Source organism: Dipodomys spectabilis, unplaced genomic scaffold (assembly GCF_019054845.1).
Source record: "Dipodomys spectabilis isolate Male_0828 unplaced genomic scaffold, ASM1905484v1 ptg000175l, whole genome shotgun sequence".
NCBI lineage: Eukaryota > Metazoa > Chordata > Mammalia > Rodentia > Heteromyidae > Dipodomys > Dipodomys spectabilis.
In genome coordinates this window covers 17,187,618-17,208,911 of record NW_024870852.1, presented here as the reverse complement: position 1 = coordinate 17,208,911, position 21,294 = coordinate 17,187,618, and the positions used below count along the sequence as shown (strand labels likewise).

Sequence of the window (21,294 nt, the reverse complement as noted above, 5' to 3'; positions counted from 1 at the left end):
CCACATTTCACTTGCACAAGGTTCATTGATAGGCCAAACTAATCAGCACCCTGGACAGGCTAGTGGTTACTTGTGGAAGAAGGTCATGTGACCAGAAAGGAGGGTGAATGTTCTGTTTCTGGGTGAGGCTGCTATTTGCACTGCAGTGGGGTATTTATGAAGAGCTATATTTTAAATATATATATATATATATATATATATATATATATATGGGTGCCGGGGGCTCACGCCTGTAATCCTGGCTACTCAGGTGGCTGAGAGCTGAGGATCGCGGTTCAAAGCCAGCCTGGGCAGGAAAGTCCAAGAGACTCTTATCTCCAATAAACCACTAGAAAGCCGGAAGTATAGCTGTGGCTCAAGCAGTAGAGCACTCGCCTTGAACTGAAGAGCACAGGAACAGCGCCCAAGCCCAGAGTTCAGGCCCCCATGACAAAAAAAAAAAAAAATATATATATATATATATACACACACACACACACATACACACATATGTAATATTTCAATAAAAGTTAAAATCTAGAACAATCTGATTAAAAAAATAGATCCTTAAAAATAGGATTCATCTAGCATAGGGGGCAGGAGAATTGAGAGCCAGCCTGGGCTGAATAGTGAGTTTAGGAACATAGTGTGAGACATTGTCTGAACAAAAGCAAGGACTTTGGATGTAGCTAAGCATTAAAGTGTTTGCCTAGCATATACAAGGTTCTAGGTTCAACTGATTCCCATTAGTTAAAAAAATTAAATAAAAAGGAATTTATAGATTTCAAAACAGAACCATTCAGTATATTTTGGTAGGGTAACACTATCAAATGCAAAAAAAATGCTTTCTTTCCTAGAGTTTGTGTATGTAAGAAATCCTTAAAACAGAAACCTTTTCCTCACACCAATTGGAATATTCTAGTTGTGCAGAATATTCACTTTGTACTGCAAAAACAAACCTGTCAAGTAGAATAGCTTTCAGCTATGATGGTCTCAGAAACTTAGTTGTCGTTCAGATGTTTCTTAGAGACTTCCTGGACATTGTGCTTCACCATGTAAACACACACAGCAGAACCCTGGAAGGACCACCCCTGAGAGAGACTCAGGAGCAAGGCCCAGGGAGATGGCGAGGACAGGAGCAGGTGGTTTTGAAACAGGTTGGAGCGAATGATGGAGAACCCCAGGTACAATAGCCTCCAGGGGGAAAATTGACCTTACATCGAGAGGAGTTAGTTTTAAAGGAGTATTTTAGGTATAAGTCAGTGATTCATAGAAAACAAGTCAGATTTTAAAATAAGGGAATTATTATCCTAGGGAAAACTTAAAACGTTTGTCGCACAGTGTAGTTCACAGATGTGAATTAAATATTGATTTAGTATATCATTATATACCAACAGTCTTTGCTATTGCAAAGTTCTGTTGGAACACAATCCTATCCGTTTGCACACTGTCTGCAACTGCTTTTGCACTTTGGCAGAATCTAGTACTGCACTCCCCTCTCCTTACTCATTTCACTTTAGTGGTTTTACTTACCCTTGGTAAACTGTGATTCGGAAATATTAAAGGAAAATTCTAGAAAGAAACATTTTCAGTTGCATGGCATTCTGAATATCATGGTGTTTGTGCTCAAGTGGCCCCTGCTTCAACTTTCAGTGACTCTGCACAGGATAGGGTGCTGGCAGTTGGGACTGGCCAAACAGCAGCCAGAAGTGCTTCCTCCAAGTAAAAAGGTGAAGGCACCGTAAGCTGTTTTGAGAAGGAGGCCTCAGGGACCTAACTTTTATTACAGTATGTTGTTATTGTACTTTATGAGTTGCTATTAACCTCTTATTGTGTCTACTTATAAGTAGAACTTGGTCATAGGTATGTACTTATAGGAAAAAATATAGGGAACTAGAAGGTGAAGGACTTCAAAGTATTTTACATATATATGTAATATATGTGTATATTGTAATATAGGGAGATAGCATGATGAAATAATGCCATGCCACCAAATACTGTTTGAAAAATGAGAGAAGGGAGGGGTGGTTTAGGGAAGATAATAGATGGAATAAACTTATTTAGAGTGCACTATGTGTATCCAGAGCATTACATGTGCAACTCTCTTGAACTACTAATGATTCCAAGTAGATAAATATGTATCTTAAAGTCTTAAAAACACAACGTATATAGGGTTCAGGTTCAGCACTATCCGCATCTTCAGGCCTCCAATGGGGGTCTTGAGCTGCTCTCCTTATGGGTAAGTGGGAGATGTCTATAGTTGAAACTGGGACTTTATAGATCCTAAAGCCTAAAATACTTGTCATCTGGGTTTTTATAAACCAGTATTTGCTGACTTCTGTTCTGTAGGAAGAAGCCAACAGAATAATTTCTAAAACTGGAATGGGAAAAACTGCTACCAGCAGTGTAAGCATGTGATTCAGAGTGGTGGAAAGAGCAAAAGGAACTGTTAAAGGTCAAACTATTGCCTCTGGGAAGTGGAGGTAGGCTTTATGTTATTGAAATCTCAAGCCGAGTATATGTATTACTTTGAAAAAGTGTGAATGAAGAATACTGAAGACAGTTGATTAGGACAAAATAAACAGGAAAGGGAGGAAAAGCCACAAGGAAGTGGGAACTCAAGCCTTTTCTGTAAACATGGATTTCACATTTATTCACAGACTCACTCCACAGATAATCACTGGAGTCCGCGTGTCAGGTATTGAGGTTGTTTTCTGCAGAGTGGAGCTCCTTCCCAGAGGTCCCTCACACTTACTGAAGCACTCAGGTAAAAGGTAACTGTGGTGTTGCTCTAGGTTGTGAGATTTAGGGAAGTGGGAGAACTTGACACCACCTGGTCATGTTTTTACTCAAGAAGAAGCAGCCAGATAAGGCAGGATAATGGAAGGATTTTCCAGGCAGAGACAGCCTGAACAAGACGTGAGTGAACAAGTCAGGTGTTGAGACCTGTACTGACGTGTGTTCAATATTGTTGGATTTATGATGGAAAATGATGTCAGGGCAATAGACAAAGACCAAGGGCCTAATTGTTTATGCAGACTTCTACTCTGTGTTTGTGGGTTTGTGGGTATTTCTTTTAAAGACACAGAACCCCTCCCTCCCCCAGCACCTTAAAAAGAAAGTGGTGGAGAGGAATAAAGCTCCATGTTGTAGCATTTGCCTAGCATGTACAAGGTCCTAGGTTCCCTCTGCAGCACCACAGGAAAACAAAACAAGAGGCACTGTATTTGCCAAAGGTGTGTTTATACTTTAGGAAAATTAACGCGTGTCTGTGCAAACTCCAGGGCTTAAACTCAGAGCCTGGCTATTTGGCTCATAAATGTAGCACTCTTATCACTTGACCCATAGCTCCAGTCTAGCTATTTTGTTAGTTGGTTAGAGGTAGAATCTTGTGGACTTTTCTACCCAGTTCCTCTGGCCTTGATCCTCAGATCTCTGCTTCCTGAGTAGCTAAGACTATTGGTGTGAGCCACCTGCATCCAATCAGGAAAGTATATTCTTGATAGCAGTAATAGTAATGCAGAGTAGAGAGGTTTACTTTCAGGCAAAAGATGGTGCCTAGGTAAATAAATGAATGTGAGAATACGCCGAAGTAGACTGAAGAGGAACCAAGGGATTCAGGAATTATAAGGAATTAAATGAAAAAGAAGGAATCAAGAAAGAGTTGGTTCTGGGCTGGGTGGCAGGTCATTAGACATTAACTTAACCACCACTGAAGAATAGGGAAGCATTATTAGTTTTGAAGAACGATAGGGTTTTTGTTTTGGTGGTACCTGATTGGGCTAGGCATGACTTAGTTGGGTACATCCACTTAGTTAGTGGTCAGCTGAGAGGGTTGGATTGGAAATGTGCAGCAGTCATTGTGGAGAGACAGAGTAGGAAGTTCAGGGAGCTCTTGTAGTATTGGGAGCATTGAGACAGTGAGATTTAAGAGTTAGACTTTATAAAAAGGGGGTCCTAAGAGGAAACTGAGCTTAGAAGCCAGCAATCCAAGAGTGATAATAGAGAATGACCTTCAAGAAGCCAGTGAGGTGAGAATTTCAGAAAGAAGAAATAGTCCCTATTTTAAATAAATACTGCAAGAAGTCAGAATAGGGAAGTCATCACAATAAACAGCTTTTAGGGAAGTGTATGAGAAGAAGCAAGTATATGGAGGCTTTTTTGTGTTATTTTGAACCAAATCTATTTATTTGATAAGAGGAGGAGAGCTATAAAAAAGGGAAGCATTTAATGATAATTGTAGGAAGGGAAATGATAAAAATGCTTATTGAGCATCTGCTAACATCCATGTGAGTGTATGTATGTGTACCTGTATAGAAGGGGCACAGGTAACACATTCATAACCTATAGGCAGAATGCTAGTGTAACAAGAATCAGAAAATAAATGAAATCAGGGCTAAAGAACGAGTGAGGAAAGTGAGATGTAGGTGCTGTTTCCAGAGAAGGCATCTGGGATGAGGTGACAGTCAAGGGGAGGCCTGAACTAAAGAATAACAGAGGGGCCGAGAAGTGGGAGAGATGGATCCTTAGGAGCAAAGCCATCTTCCTCTGGGGGAGTGGACACACATGACTAATGGCTCCTATAGTTCATGTTCACCATCAGACAGACACCATAGTTTCTCCACCCCTGTGAGGCAGGTGTCGTTACCATTTGGTAAGCTGGGAAGCAACATCTGGAAGAGAGGTTTTACATGTTTAGTCTTTGTTGGAGCCTGGATTCCTACTCTGCTTTTTGGTATTTCAAACCCTGGCTATTACACTACCTCCTGTAGACTCTTCAAGCATAGTGAAAGACAGTATGGCAGAAGGGAAGAAGCTGAGAACTTTCTCCTATTAGACCCTCTTTATAGTCAGGAGAGGCAGAGCCTTGTAAAAGGTGACTGGATAGGGGTTTAAGGAAGGTGGCATTCTCCAAGACAGCTTTGCCTTCTTAACTAACTTTTCCCAGATGAGTTACTCCCTGTATCCAATTGATAATTCATCCAAAAACTTCTTGTAACAATGAGATTCTCTTACTTGTGCTTGCTGTTAACTTAGTTTTTAAGAACCAGCCTCATTTCTATCAATGAGTTATTGAATGACATGAACTTGATGTTTTGAGATTTTTTTATGTATTTATTTCATATTGCAGCCTTGGAAATGGCACCAACATGGCTAGATAGAACTTATGAACTAGAGACATACAGTAATTAAGTAAAAAAAAAAATTTGTTCCTAAATGTTCCTATTGAAACTGGGCACCTATTTTTCTTGAAGACTTGTTAGGTAGGTGGATGTAGAAGGAAAGGAACTTTTGTGCTCTTTGCTTGCTCTTGTTACTTGCAGCATCTGTTTTAAGGAGGTAATTAAATGCTGAACATACACAGGTATTGAAATACAATGAGGGGAGCCAGAGTCCTAGTTTTCATGTAATTCAGAAGTTATACACATGATTCCCTCCCCTTTCCCCGCCCCGCCGACAATTTCCCTGTTTTACTCACACAGTTAGGGGAGTTCAGAATTGTGTATATTATCTTTCTAATTAAGTGTGGAGGCCAAGAAAATTACTGTTTGATTTGTTCTTTATTGAGTCAGGAAAATCTAATCACAACTTCTGAATGATGGCAGTGCAGCCACGGAGACCATAAACACCCTTTCCTGTGTGTGCAGACATACGGGTGCTGCATTGGGTCTGTTTACTCATTTATTTCTGGTTCATAAAACCTAGTTCAAGAAGCAGATTAGACTGTTTTTTGCTTTTTTTAAAAAAAAATGTGCCATCAGAAAGACTTAAAAAGCAAAGATAATTCAAGCGAGAATTTTGTAAATTGTAGCACTGTCATTCAGCGCAGTCAAAGTCAGCGCATGCTTACTGAGCACCCGTTGATGCTGGTGACCACTGTTACAGTGTAAGGTGGCAATCTGCTGGTGTGTGATGGTCCACAGGAGTGCTAGGAGTGAGTGATTCAACAGTAGTCATTTGAGGCTTGCCAACACTTGCTTTCAGGGAAAGCGCAGTTATTCTCGTAGTACCGTCACTTGGACTCTTGGGGTTTTTCTTTTAATTTTTTAAATTGTTATAAAGGTGATGTACCATAGGGGTTTCAATGAACCTAAGTCAGGTAAAGAGTACATTTCTTTTTGGATAATGTCACCCCTTTCCCTCGCTCTTTCCCAGTTGTTCCCTCCCATCCCCAAGTTGTATAGTTCATTTTCAGTTCAGTGTCTAGTGAGTACCACTGTGGCATTTGTTCACCCTTTGTCCCTCTATTTCTGTGTCTTGTGGGTTTTGTACTCATAATCTCTCTCCAAGGACAGAATGTGATGAGATGAAAGGAAAAGATGAAGTTTACAATCTCTAGCTTCCCTTTCATTCAGGCCATAGTAGCCCCACCTCTTCCACCATCTTTGGGTTGGTGATGGCATTCCTATAAAAAGTGGCCTTCTCTTAGCCCTCCTACCTCATCCTTGAGCTTCCTCTGAGGTCAGACACATTTCCTCCTGCTGAATTGCCTTGGGATACACTCCTTAATGTGGAACTGACATACAAAAGAATTGAAACTGGCACTGTTAGCTATTCAGGAGACTGAGATCTGGGGATTGAGGCAAGAAAGTATTTGAGACACATCTCTAGTTAACCACTAAAAAAGCCAGAAGTAGTGCTGTGGCTCAGGTGGTAGAGTGCTAGCCTTGAGCACAAGAAGCTTAGGCCCCCACTTGAAGGCACAGGACTGGCACCAAAAAAAAAAAAAGTTGGAACAGTTTATAGATCTAGTAGCACCTCAGAAAGCTTAAATAATTAAAAATAGGACCTGTTCTTCCATGTTCCTGACAGTTTTGGGATTGTGGTTATTACAGGTTAGATTGTGGTGCTGAATAGAAACTGTGTTTCTTAATGTTTCTGCTGCTTGGTGTTTGTGCTAGTTCTTTATATATTAAAAGTCGTTTTTATTGGCATTGGAATTTTTAAAAATTTGTCTAAGTGATTTCATTTTGTTGGGAAGAATTTAGAGTACATTTGTCTTGTATTTATAAGACAAATACTGATAATACTCCTTTTTATCAGCTAGAGTTCTTTACCAAACTTGCTTCTTCATCTCAGAGTTTGTGGAGTTTGTGATGGTTGGGAATGTTCATCTGAGTTCATAATTAGACAATGAGAGATAAATTTATACTAACATAAATTTACCTAGGACTTACTCCACTATAAATGAAATGGATGGCTTTCTTGGGGTTAATAATTGTATCTCCAGATACTAACCAATGTGGTGATTTTTCTCTCCATCTCTACCCTCCCTGCTTTCCCGACCTGTTTCCTTGACTAATGAAAGAGCACCTCTTGCAAAGACTAGTATCTTGGTGGATGGTCTCTATATTACCCTTCATAGAATTTTATGACCGCTTTTATAGGTGTGTGTGTGTGTGTGTGTGTGTGTGTGTGTGTGTGTGTGTGTGTGTGTGTGTGTATGGGATGGACTAATGTTAGGACTTATGAATATAATATGGAATAAGTAAATCAAAGTACCATCTCAAATACTTCACTGCAATTTAAAAAGCCTCAGTGTCTGCATCACTTTCGTTTAGATATAAATAATTATGAAACTTATACATAGTTGTATGCCTTTGAAATAATTTTCCAGCCTATTAAGAGTTCCTGTGGAGAAAGTCCGGGAAATCAAGTAAAATAGTCATTATTAGGAAATGTGAAGTCTAGCCTAGAGCCAAAAGTGAGGAAATCTATGACCCCTTTGTTGTGCATTTGTGTTGTGTGATGGATCTGAAGTAACACTTGTGTTAGTAATGCACAGCCTCAAATTCTTTTTTTTTTTTAAATTTTATTTTATTTTATTTGAGAACATACTGTACAGAGGGGTTACAATTACATGGGCAGGATAATGCATACATTTCTTTTTTTTTAATTTTATTTTATTTTATTTGAGAACATACTGTACAGAGGGGTTACAATTACATGGGCAGGATAATGCATACATTTCTTACCAAGCATTGCAGCCTCCTCCTTTGTTTACCCTTCACCTCCCTTCCCAGCCTCCCCCCTCCCCCCCACCCAATCATACCACCCCCCCCCCCCCACACCGACATTGTAAAGCTGGTTTTGACATGACATTTTGTACTTCTCATTGTTGCAACAGGTCCACCTGAATCCTTAAACGACTTGTTTGTCCCCGTCTCCTCCACATGTTATACTGACATCAAATATAGTGAAAGCGGGGGTTGCACTGTGGGGGAGGGACATACAAAGCAACAAAGAAATAATCTTATAAATGCGTTAGAAACACATGCATGAAAGAAACAAAAACATTAAAATACATATTTGAGGGTTCGTTTTCCTAACATCACATTATCTGACTTTTTCCGCTTGACTCATACCTATACTAGATATTGCAAATAAGGGAAACCATGGGACCTATGTTTCTTTGGGCCTGGCTTACTTCACTTAATATAATTTTTTCCAAGCCTTTCCATTTCCTAACAAATGGGGAAATGTCATTCTTTCTGATGGAGGCATAGAATTCCATTGTGTATATATACCACATCTTCTTGATCCATTCATCTACTGAGGGGCATCTGGGTTGGTTCCATATCTTAGCTATGGTAAATAATGCTGCAATACACAGCCTCAAATTCTTATCTAAAGTTTTTTATCTAAAGTTCCAGAATGCTCTGTTGTATCTATAAAGACAATTGCTGGGCTCTTTAGGGTTCATAAGTCATTTAGAGTAAAAGCTCACTGCCACGGAGAACATTACTGTTTGAGTAGGGATAGAGATTTAAGTCCTGGGTAAAATAAAATTAGTCAGTTAAAAAAAAATCATATGACAGGAGAAAGTAAAGGAAGGAGGACATTGTAAAAAAAAAAAAAAGAAATACTCATTATCTGACTTACAAAATGATAGCCCCTCTCTATAACACTTTAATAATAACAATAAAACTATATTTTAAAAAATCATATGAGACTGGGGGTATTGGCTCATACCTGTAATCTCAGCAACCTAGGAGAAGGAGGATCATGGTGTGAGGCCAACTATGTAAAAAAGTTGATGAGACCTATCTCAGCTACAAGCCAGGCTGTGGTAGTGTGTGCCTGTGCTTGTCCTGGCTATACCAAGGCGGTAGGTAGGAGAATTGCACACTGAGGCCAGCCCTAGGCAAAAAACACAAGACCCTGCCTAAAAAACTAACTAAAAGAAAAAGGGGCTAGAGATACAGCTTCAAGTGGTAGAGCTCCTGCCTGCAAGCATAAGGCTCTGCTACTCTTTACTTCATCCTACCTGGAACAATAAATTAGAGTCTTGTTAGATAGGATTAGATTGATCTTAGGGTACATGCCCTAAGGACATAAATGTCCTATTGACATAATGCTCTAGTTTATGTTTTCTTCCTGTGGCTTGAGTGTTCTGAAGATAATCCAGACTTTCAATTTGGTTCTTACTGTAATCTTTACCTTTCTGTTTTACAGAAATAAGTATCTTCCTTCAATAGATGAAGATGAAAATACAGAAGAAGGAGAAGCAGGTAGGTGGCCCTCTTTCTGTCAGGGGAGCACATCTGGATCAGGAGGGGATGCTGAGAGTGTGCGTGTGTTTTAACTCCGAGTGTCCTGTTGCCTGATTCCCAGCCAGCCTGGAATGACTTACTAGATAGGGAGCAATGTACTATAAACTGTAACTTAGGATATTCCTAAAAAATATTAAAAGAGAAATGTTTCCTGTCTTGAATAGCTTTTCAGGTTTCCCTGGGAGGTAGGACCAATTCTTTCTCATTTACATATTAATTTGAACAGTTGCTGAATGAAAAGTCTTCTGGAGTTTATGAAATTACCTTATTAAAGGAGTTGTACAAAACTGTTCATGAATACAGTGTGTCCTGATCACTGTCACCCCTTTTATCGTTCTCCCCATCCTCCCAACCCCACCTCTTCCCTCAGTGTTCTTAATTTTGTAGGCCATGCATTGAATTCTACCTCCATTCCTCTAACTATCCTCCTTGAGCCTGCCCCTGCCTTTTGAGTACCTGTTTCCTGATATTTATTTTGTTGGACTGTGAGTTAGTATTTCTAAAAAATTAAACTGTTTGAGTTCTTCCCTGACTCTACCATATTTGGGTTAATACTCTTATGCACACTTGGATACCACCCCAAAGTGTTTACTTAAATGTTTATAAACTCTAGGTTCCCACACATAAAAGAAAACATGCATCTTTTGTCTCTCTGGCCTTGATTTCACTTAACATGATTTTTTTTCCAGGTCCTTTCATTTCTTCACAAATGATGCAATAGCATTCTTTCTAATGTATGAGTAAAATTCCATTTTGTATATATACCACATTTTCGTGATCCATTCATCCATTGACGGGTATCTGGGCTGGTTCTCTCCCTTGTCTATGGTGAATAGTGCTGCAGTGAATATGTTGTGCAGGTGGCTTTACCATATCCTAGTTTGTAATCTTTTGGATAAATGATCAATAGTAGATATGAAATGCTTACAATGATCCATGAAGAGTTCCTCCGAGAGGGATCGGTGAATGAACTGAAAGGATGTGCACATCTGCTGTTTGGCCTTTGGTCTCTTGAAGGGGAGGGCAGTTCATAATACTCTGTCCCTTTTGACTCACCTAGGATCTCTTTGCTTAGTTGTTAATTCCTGTGCCTTAGGTGGTTTGAAAGGCTTGGAGAAGTGATTGTCTTGTAGACAATCTGTCCCTGAAAGACTGATTCTCCTTTACAGAATTGGATGTCAATAGGATGATTGAGTCATCTGACTCCCAGTCTCTCTCTAAGACCCTGTGCTAAGCAGCTGGGTTGGACCAGCCACTCTTCAATGTGCTTCTTTGTGAGCCCTAGTTAGATGCTAGGGAGTCGCAGGAAGGTGGTTGCAGCAACTAATCTCTGGCCTATCTCTGTGTGGTGTGAATCCATTGACTTGAGGAAGTAATTCTTACCTGCAGCCAGTTCTAAAAACACACATTACTGCCAAAACACACATTACTGCCAGGTGCTGATGGCTCAGAACACACATACGCACACGCACCCTGAAGATAGCCTCCATCCCCTCAAAACTTATTTATGAAATGTGGGCAGGGTTATAGTTCTTACAGCAGGTTTCATATTTAATTCATACATTCTTTTTTAAATTATATATTTGTTATCTTTAAGTAGCTGTGCAAAGGAATTACCATTCAACAAATAAGTTTATATACAATGTATCTTGACCAATATCACCCCTTCCATTATTTTCCCTCTTTTTTTTTTTTTTGTCGGTTGTGGGGCTTGAACTCTGGTCTGGAAAGCTGTTCCTCAGCTTTTCAGCTCAAGGCTAGCACTCTACCACTTGAGCCACAGCGCCACTTCCAGTTTTCTGAGTTGTTTATTGGAAATAAGAGTCTCACAGACATTTTTGCCCGGGCTGGCTTTGAACCGCAATCCTCAGAAATCTCAGCTTCCTGAATAGCCAGGATTACAAGCATGAGCCACTGGTGCCCAGCTTTTCCCTCAATTTTTAAACATTCTTTAAGCTTTTATTTAAGCATAAACCTCGGAATCAGTTATTCTTTCATGATTTTTATTGTTTCATATTAAAACCTTTGGTGTTAGCCAGATATAGACCTCACAGTAATGTTACTGAACAGAGCAGAATTTTTATTTAAAAGTTTAGTAGTAGCTATGGAGGAGGATTAGGTTAAGTAAGTAGAGCCACTTCCAGGAAGAGTTACTCTTTCTCTTGACAATACGGGTATTAGGTCACACAGATGACTGAACTGTATGAAGATAGAAGATTACACTTGCACTAAAGCAATTGGTAGCCCCAGGATTGAGTGTGTACCATCAAGTTAGGGTCTGACCCCAGCGAGGCACTGCTCGCATTGCAGATAAACTTGGGCTTCCATTTCTGTAGAACCAGATTGAAATTCCCACTCTACCAGGCAAGCTCAGCCTCAGTTTTCTCTTAAATGAAATCTTACATTGTAAGTAGTTTGTAAAGTACTTAGTATTCACTGTATGAGGGGTGAGGAAATCCTTAGTGTAACAATAAAAGTAATCACCAAGCTTTCTTTTCTCTTACCATGATTCTAAAATGCTAGAAGTAGCAGTAAATAAAACATACACTCTTTACAAATTCTCATTTCTGTTCATTCATATAACCTCTTCTCTGGAGAAAAATGACATGTAAATACATTCTGATCTTGAAAATGCCTCATTTCCCTGTTCAAAATTCTCTCAAGGTAAATTAAACTGAGAAATAGCCTCTGTTCTTCTAGTTGATAGTTTTTCAGATTTGGAGTATATTTTCCTGCTGGTAGATTGAAGCAGTGTGGCTCAGTACTCAAACATTGTTTCTGGTGAAGGCATTGTATGCAGACGTGTGAGCACCAGCCTTCAGCAAAAAAAGTGAAGAGTAGTGCCCAGGTCCTGAGTTCAAGTCCCCTGAACTAAAATGAAAAAAAAAAAAAAAAACAAAAATAAAAGAAAATGAGAGGAAGAGTATTAAATTACCTGTACCAGTTATAAAAAAATTACAACAAATCAAAGAAGCAACAAAGATAAACTAATATAAAACAAAATGAGTATTTTCATGTTTTCTCTCTTCTCTGTGTGTGTGTGTGTGTCTGTGTGTGTCTGTGTGTGTGTGTGTGTGTGTGTCTGTGTGTGTCTTTGCGTTTGTGGAATTTCTAGGGAACATGGGTATCGTGTCACTAGCTGTTGGATTTCTTCTTGCCTTATATACAAAATATAACCACCTTAGCCATTTCTTCTATTTTGATTTTAACTCAAATACTTAGCCCCTTCTTTGTCTAAGCCATCCAAAGTACTACTTAATTAGTAAGGTGGTAGTCAGAATTAGTTTCCTCCCTCTCCTTTTCTTCCTTTCCTCTCTTCTAAAGTAGTAAATCTTGCCAGAAATGAACAGTTCTCCCTGGATTTAGGCTAGTTTATGATGCTAGATCTTATTTAAATCTTGCTTTCCTTTGATTTTTTTCTTCCTGCTATTCTCAGTGATATGTTTGGAAGCACCCAATTGGGGAGGGGCACTGGAGAACAAGGGAAAGTCTCTATCATGATTGGGCTGTGCCCAGAAGTATAAATACACACTAGAGGGAAAACATATCCTGTGGGCAAGTATCTGTGCCTTTATCACATGCCAGGCTCATGTTAGAAGAGCGAGCTTTCCACAAATGGAGCTGCTTCTAAGCCACCATCTGAAGATAATTGTATCATCTTCCTGGAAAGCCTGCTGCTCCCTCCTCGGCCCTCCCTGTGTCATTTCTTTATTTCAGACCAGGGAGAGTGTGCTATTCCCTGGATTATTGTTAGCTTTACCCACCTTGGTTATGAAATGGCAAATTTTAGGGACACCAGACCTAAAAGTATGCAGTGAAATTTCTATTTCCAAAGGGATGTTTCCTTAAAAGTGGTTACTTTGGCAGGCCATGCTTTTATCTAACGGTGCTTAAAGATAGACTTTGAAATTTCCTTTCTGGGTCTGCCTTCAGCACCTGTGATGCTTCCTTTCTAATGGCATCAATCCAAGTAAAGGGTACTATAAAAGGCCAGAGGTTTTGCAAGAGGCCACTTAGTCTGGTGACTAAGTTAGATGATCATGTACAACCATACCATGTTAGTTGATCCTGATTTTTTTTTTTTTTTGCTCCAAATCAGCTCAGCTGAATGTCATTGCCTCTTAAGGCCATGTATTTGATACTACATTCTTATCATCCCAGTGACTGGGAGGCCTCAGAATGAATTTGAATAGTAGCTTTTGTGTACTGGTAAGAGAAATGTCCTCTGGATAGGTCATTGTGTGCTTCTCTGAGGGTATTTTGTGGGAAACTTACATAGTTCCCTGTTTTACACTTAAGCAATATTTCAGATTTCTTAATATAGAAATGCTCCAGGCTTTTTCATACGATTTTTTTTTTTTTTAATGTAACAGCATCTTGATATAGCTCCATAAGGCCAAAGGCCCTGTGTGTCCTTGTTGCTCTGTATGCCCAGGGCTTGGCACAGTAGGAACTAAGTAAATTTGTTGAGTAAATCTAGGCATTTCAGCTTCATAGCACTCTTTGTATGTTGCATGCCACGGGAAGGTAACATGCTTTTTTCTTTGTTTTACAGTTGTCAAATTTAAAAGTTTTCAATCACTCCCCAATGTCTGATGCCTCTGTCAATTTTGATGACAAATCCCCATCACCGTTTGACTGCAGCACTGACCAGGAAGAGAAAATTGAAGATCTTGCCAGTCACTGTCTGTCCCAGAAAGACCTATACACTGCTGAAGAGGATACCCTTTTTTCTAGGAAAATGACATCCCATAATGGGATGGAAGACAATGGGGGTAGAGGTACTGGGGTAAAGAAGAAACGGAAGAAAAAGGAGCCAGGAGAACAAGAGGGTACAGCAAAGGGCAGCAAGGACAGGGAGCCCAAGCCAAAGAGGAAACGAGAGCCCAAAGAGCCAAAGGAACCCAGGAAGACCAAGGAACCGAAGAAGGCCAAGGAGCCCAAGGAGCTGAAGCAGAAAGACGGAACTAAGAAGTCCCGGAAGCCTCGGGAGGCCTCAGGTACCAAGGAGGCCAAAGAGAAGAGGAGCTGCTCGGACTCTTCAACCAGGACGAAGTCTAAGAAGGCCAGGTGCATACCTTCCTCCCTCCCCATTCCCTTGCCTCTGCTTCTGTGGAATCATTGGTCTTTGGCATTATCCCAGATGCCTGGGCATATCTTCACTGTACTCCTGTGGGCCCAGGCCTCATACTTCACTTAGGTAGCATGGGATGATGGGGGTGGGATAACTATTTGGTACTAATAGGAAGAGTTGTCTCTGGGGGTTGCTATTTGCTAATTTCATTCCTGGCGTTATGGTACGTAAAAAACAAGATCTGTGTTTTTAGGATACTCCCAAGAGTATTCTTTTCAGATCCCATCCATCCCTTTTGGTGTACTTAGAATTTAGCATTCTTCATGTGGTCTCTGGCATCCTGTCTCCTGTATCGGTACGCCCCTTCTATGCCATGTTGATGTGTTTTTGTCTGTAATAGCTTTCAGCCAAAAAGCAAACTGCCTTTCATACCTCCTTGTGATAAAGCTAGCCTTCATTGGTGCTAGTCACACAATTTCTTGCTCTTCTGTTTGGATTAAGAAGAACATGCATGAGGCAGAAAGGGCGTCCTGGGTCTGACGGCAGTCTAGGGGCAGGGGTTGCAGCTGTGGAGATGAGTGGTACAGTGGCCTGGGAGAGCTGTGGATGTGCTGTTTCAGAGGCAAGACGCCTTTCTAGGCTCTGAGCTCTAAGCACTTGGATCTAATTCTCTAGTTCATTGTCTGACACAGTGCTTGGCCTTTTCACAACTGCTCAAGAAATATTGAGGAAATCAGGCCCGAGGATACCATTGTGACTTGTAGGATCAAAGGCCAGGCCACAGAATCCCTGCAGTGGGTGTTGTGAGAAAACTTGGGAGGATAACAGATGCGCTCCTTACACGGCAGATCCAATATTTCCCATCTGTGTGCAAACATTCTGCTTTACACATTTTGAGACATATAAAACAAAACATATATAAGCCTTTTCTCAAGGCAGTTTTAAGTTCCTGAAGTCTGAGCATTATAAAGAGGCAAGATATGTGTCTCTCTGTTTGCCATGTCAGACTAAGAGCAGTCATCATGCACGCTCAGATATTTTTGTGAATACTAAGGGACCTCCCACACCTGTGTTGGGTCAGACACAAGTTTTAGAGAAAAAACTTTTTTAAGAGCAATGGGCTGTAACTTGAAGTTTACTGTACAGTCCATTTCTCTTTTAGGAGAGTTTGTTTGGAACCAGATGGATGATTTCCTAATTAAAGTAGAAGTGCTACCTTATGATATTCACTCCCTTCTGCTGATCTTTTATCTACTAAAGCAGCTTAGGGGTTGGGAGATGCTAGGATGTAGTTTGCAGAGAGTATGGCTATTAAATACCATAGAAGAGAGGTAGGTAAAATCAGAATTCCTGTTCTACCTAGCTGCTCAGGAGGCTGAGATCTATGCATTGCACTTCAAAGCCAGCCCAGGTAAAAACGTCTGTGAGACTCTTCAGTTAATCAATTAAAGGCAAAATTGTAGGTTTGGCTCAAGTGGTAAAGCACCAAATGTGAGCAAAAAAACTTAGGTGAGAGAACAAGGCTCTCTCTGGGTTCAAGCCTCAGTACCAGCACGTGTGCATGTGCATGTGCACACACACATCAACTTACAGTTTTGTTTCTCAGTTAACCTACGGAAGACACTCTGATCTCCCATATGTGAATGGTAGGGCATAGTGACTGACTTCTGCCAACAATTTTCACTGGAAAAGTAGCGTAAGTAGTTCTTTGGTGTAAAACCATTGTTTAAAGAAGGAGTTATCATTCCTGAACTGGTGGTTATTTATTTTGGTTTTATAGAACACAGTAAGGAAATCGAATAGTGCTTGTGAGAGTAGAGGTAGTCAGAGGAGGTTTCACAGATCGCAGATTTGGTTTGGAAGTGAAAGGCTAGAAAGCATGGGCATCTGAGCTCTTCTAGCCACGGGCTCTCTGATGTTTGCTGTTTTATTGACTTCTCATAGGAATTCACTTTTAGACTGTGGCATATGAAACAGTGTATGGCCATTGTAATTTCCATTTAGGGGGAATGAGAATTTTTTTTCACAAAACAAGATTGTCAGATGCATAGGAAAAATAAAGATTCTGACTAATGAAAAACTTAAGGCTTTGTTACATTATAGCATTAATTAAAAGATCATGATTTTCATCTGATTAGGCTAAATGATATGAATGGGTTAGAGAAGTACTTTTCCTTTTGAGGGTTCTAACTTAGAAGACAGCAGAACTCATGAGGTTTAGAAATCCAGGAGACCTTCCTGGAGAGGAAACTGGCAGATACATATGAATGGCCATCTCTTTAGAAAGGTGGACCAGTTACACAAGATTTTCACTCTTTATTTTTAGCCTATACGACATTGACCTGTAATTACAGAATTCTGTGTAGCCCAGAGATGGCTTTGGACTATTTCTTTTCCTTTGCATTTTTGTAGTGTTGTTTTGTTCCTTTTAATTAATAATCCCATTGGTCAGTAGAGTTTTAGGTATGAAATGAATTTTCAAAAATTAGTAATTAAATCTTCTTACGTTTTTTTGTTTTACTCATTCATTGGCTTAAGTACATTGTTTGATTTGAGCATTTACTGATTTAGTTCCTGGTAATGCTTGATGGTCATAAGTCATTCACTGAATGCTTGGGTTATTGTTAAGAGCTCTGCCACTGATTTCCAGACTTCTGTCCCCTTTCCCCTTCAATCCATCTTGCCAGAGGTCAGCTGGTCAGTTTTTCTAAAGTGCTGCTGTTACCTTATTTACATTGGCAGTCAGTAGTAGTAGTATTGGTAGTAAATCACATCCCTTTTTCTTGTCTCTTAACTCTAATAGATCAGTTTGGAGGTAGTCTACAGAGTCCAATTGTAAACTGGATTGAAGAACTTCCTTTGCCTTGTGGTTAGATTCAGGCTTTTGTTACTTTCTTAGTCGACTTTACCGAGACTGCAGATAATCAGTAGGGTTGGGCATGCCATGTCCTGTCTTTACTTAGAGTGGAGATCTTTACTGAAGCTGGTTTTAAACTCAAGAGATTCCACTGATGGAGTTCTTTCTGCCTTTTTTTTTTTTTTTTTAACATTTTGATTATGTATTAGACTGAAAGAAGACAAACATAAAGTTGTATAAGTATAAACCTGCACTGGGGACCCACTGGGTGTGAGAAGGGAAGAATGTAAATGATATGACAGAAACAACTTTCTTCTCAAGTTTTGGACTCTTTCTATCCCAGTGTTTGCAAAAACTCAGGGAGTACTTACTCTTTTATCTCCAGATTTTTGAGTTAATTAGGCCAACCATCACAGAACTTTACCAGATCTTTAAGGAAATAGCTATCAAATTTAGTGCCTGATAAGTAAATGCATACTCATTTACTTACCATTGTATTTTTTTGTGCTGGCAATGTATCTTGCTTTGTTTGTTATTTTAACTGCCAGTGGATTAGTGAAGGAAGGATGGTGTCACAGCAGTATTGTCTGTGAGTTCTTTCATTGACAAACTTTCATAAGTCAGAAAAATGGCCTTACAAGTATTCAGGAAACAAACAGAAATGTAAACAAATGTAAAACCTGGTATGATTGTATGCAGAATAGCTGAAAAGATTGAGATGATTGTTTAGGGTCCAGAGGAAGTCCTTGATGGAGTGAGTATTGAGCTATGTATGGAAGGAATTATAAGATGAAAAAAAAGACTTAGAGTGGAAGACTAAAAGGTATTTAAACAAATGTTTTAGAGGGATTCCAGCTTTAGGGTAATAGACCAAGCATGTTTTATTGTCGTTTTATATCTTCTTGGAAGAACACCGGGGTGAATTCTTCAAAGGTAAGAGATGTCACTGCATTTTTGGATGAGAAGGGCTAGTGCTACCCATCAGGTTGGTTGATATATGCTAGGTAGCTAGTTTTAGCTTAGAGCATAGGCCAAGAAATACTTATTTTCAAATATAAACTATAGAAAAATCAAGATGTATAGTCTTTGGCTCACGAAACCAGGTAGAACACAAGATAAGATAACTTTTAGATAAACTTAGTGGTTACACTTGATTATTGTTCTACCTATATAGTATAATTTATTTTGGGGGAGTTTTTGTGTGTTATAAGTGTATATAGTAGGTGTGTTTTGGGATAAGTATGTCTTGATTTTGCTTTTACTGAAAATAGGTATTTTAGCCTCAAAAACCTGTGACTTCCATTTCTTTTTTTCCTGTTCTACTAATTTTAACTGAAAGCTAGAAAAGAGAAGGACTATAAAAGGTTTATTTGATCTAGACTCAAGTACCATTAAATGGTAATAGTATTAGATAGGCCTTTGTATTTGCTTTTCAGAACTCTGGTTATAAGCAACACATACCTAACTTGAATTAGATTAAGTTAAAAATTGGGATTAAGTGGCTCAGGAATCAAATCAGGAATATTATTTGGGAATTCCACCAGGATTCTTCATCTCCAGCTCATCTTTGCACTTCTCTGGTAACAGCTCCAGCCTTTGCAAATGCTTTCTTCTGAAGGTTTGAATCCTGGCTGTCTGCAGCTATAGACTCAAAGCTGTACAGCTTATTGGCCCAGGAGGAACGTATTTATTGTCCTATCCACTCCTATGGAAAAATTATTGTTTTAGAAGGACTCCCTGGTTGGTCTGGCTGAATCATGTGTGCATCTCTGGATCATGGTGATAAAAAGGAATAGGATAGCATAGCCCAGCTTAAGCTGTGCTCACTCATAATCTGGACTTCAGTGTTTGGCATCAGAAAAAGATGCAGAACAAATGCAGTGTACACTTCGCAATGAAATAGGTATATATAGAAATAAGTTACTTTAAAAATGACATATAATATGTTATCCATATAAAATAACATTCAAATGATGGTTATTGTGTGTATATGTGTGTCTTTTGTTCTTACATACTCCAGCATGCCTTTGCTAAAACAAAGACCATAATATTTTTTTCATTTTTTTCATCTATTACCTAGCTTCTATTTGTATTCCCTGTGACTAATAAGAAATCTGTAGGGAGGAACTGTAAGATTGTACAAATAGACGGCTCCTTATTAACTTGTTAACTTGCCTTGATGACTTTAGAACTGGCTCATCTTTTTTTTTTCCTTATTTTTCTTTGGTGATACCTGGGTTTCAACTCAAGGCCTAACACTTATGATACAGGTGCTCTGTCACTGAGTCAGGCCCCACCTTTTTTTTTTTTTTTTTGGTTCTGGTTATTTTTGAGATGGGATCTTACTTCCTGCTCAGGTATCTGCTTAGACCATGATTCTTCTATTCATAAACCACTAAAATGTGCATGCACCATCTTGTCCAGCTTCCATTTATATGGAGCCTAATAGACCTTTCTGCCCAGGCTGGCCTAAAACCACAGTCCTCCCAATCTTAGCCTCTCAGATAGCTTGATTTGCATGCATGACGTCCCTCACCTACCCAGACCTCTTTTCTGTGGTGCTTACAGGATGATTTTCCTCCTTTACTGCCTCCTCTCTATATATCACTTACATACTCTATTAAGCAAGGGTTCTTTCACTTCTCTCTCTCTCATTCTCATTCATTATATCTACCTATCATCATTATGGAGTCCTGTAGCTTTCAGTGATGTAATTAGTTCTCACTGTTTTCAGTTACTTTGGTGTATAAATGGTTCCAGTTTGGGGGCAGCAATAGCTCTTTAAGATGTCTCAGTATCATTTTGAGACATTCTACTTAGGTTTTTATGTTTTTAAGCACTTCCTTATTTTCTGACATCACAAGATGTTTCAAGCTAAGCTGCTGTCTTCCCTTCTTTAGCTTTGGAATCTAATATTTCTCTGAAGAGAAACCAAGCTCTGAGTGTTAGATATTGCTCTTATGAAGCCATAAATGGGATGCATCCATGAATGAAGTCAGAGCCCTTATCCAGTTATTTCCCCAGAGCCTTACATCTGACCATTGCTGGGTTTGGATCACGTTTTCAACTAATGAGCCTTTGGGGCACAGTTCAGATCCAAACTGTAACATCCTCTTTCTCCCAGAAGTGGAAGATGTAGTCGGTACTACATCTGTAAGTCCCATGAGTTGGAGGGGGTTTTCACCATGTACTGGTATCAGGCTATTCATTTGAAACACTTGGATTCATTTGAGCTTATTTTTGTCTTTAAGAGTGTGGTTTTGGTGGTAGTGGTTTTAATATGTAGACCTTTCAAGATATCTCAAAAATCAACTCTGTGCTCAGCGAAGTGTCACTTCCTTCTCTGGTCCTTGTGCAGTAGTCCTGTCCATTACAGGTAATTGCTGTTTCTCCCTGCCTGCGCACGTGTGTGTGTGTGTGTGTGTGTGTGTGTGTGTGTGTGTGTGTGTGTGTGTGTGTGTGTGTGTGTGTGTGTGTGTGTAATGCTTTTTCCCCTATACAGAATAATGCTGTTTGCACTTTGCTTTTACCATTTCAAACTCAGTGCCTAACACTTTCAAGGCAAATGCTTTGCCACTGAGCCATCCATCTGCTTTTTGCACTGGTAATTTGAGATAGAGTCTTACCTTTTGCTCGGATTGCCCCTGGACAACAGTCCTCCTATTTTTATACTTCCCACTGTAGTTGGGATGACAGGAATGTGCCACCACACCCAGCTTTTTCCACTGAGGTCTTGGGATTTTTTTTTTTTTTGTCAGTCGTTGGGCTTGAACTCTGGGCCTGGGCGCTGTCCCTCAGCTCTTCAGCTCAAGGCTAGTGCTCTACCACTT

General features: G+C 39.6%; 1 protein-coding gene across 2 annotated transcripts in view; it reads left to right on the top strand.

The window, feature by feature from the left end:
• The window catches only part of Chd6 (chromodomain helicase DNA binding protein 6), a 148,064-nt gene that overhangs the window by 37,929 nt on the left and 88,841 nt on the right, over positions 1–21,294 (top strand). For both annotated transcript variants that reach the window (XM_042694304.1, XM_042694303.1), the window contains exons 2-3: positions 9,436–9,491; positions 14,089–14,603. In XM_042694304.1, coding sequence (XP_042550238.1) covers positions 9,459–9,491; positions 14,089–14,603 — 548 coding nt within the window. In that variant the 5' untranslated portion in view covers positions 9,436–9,458. The remainder of the gene's footprint in view (positions 1–9,435; positions 9,492–14,088; positions 14,604–21,294) is intronic.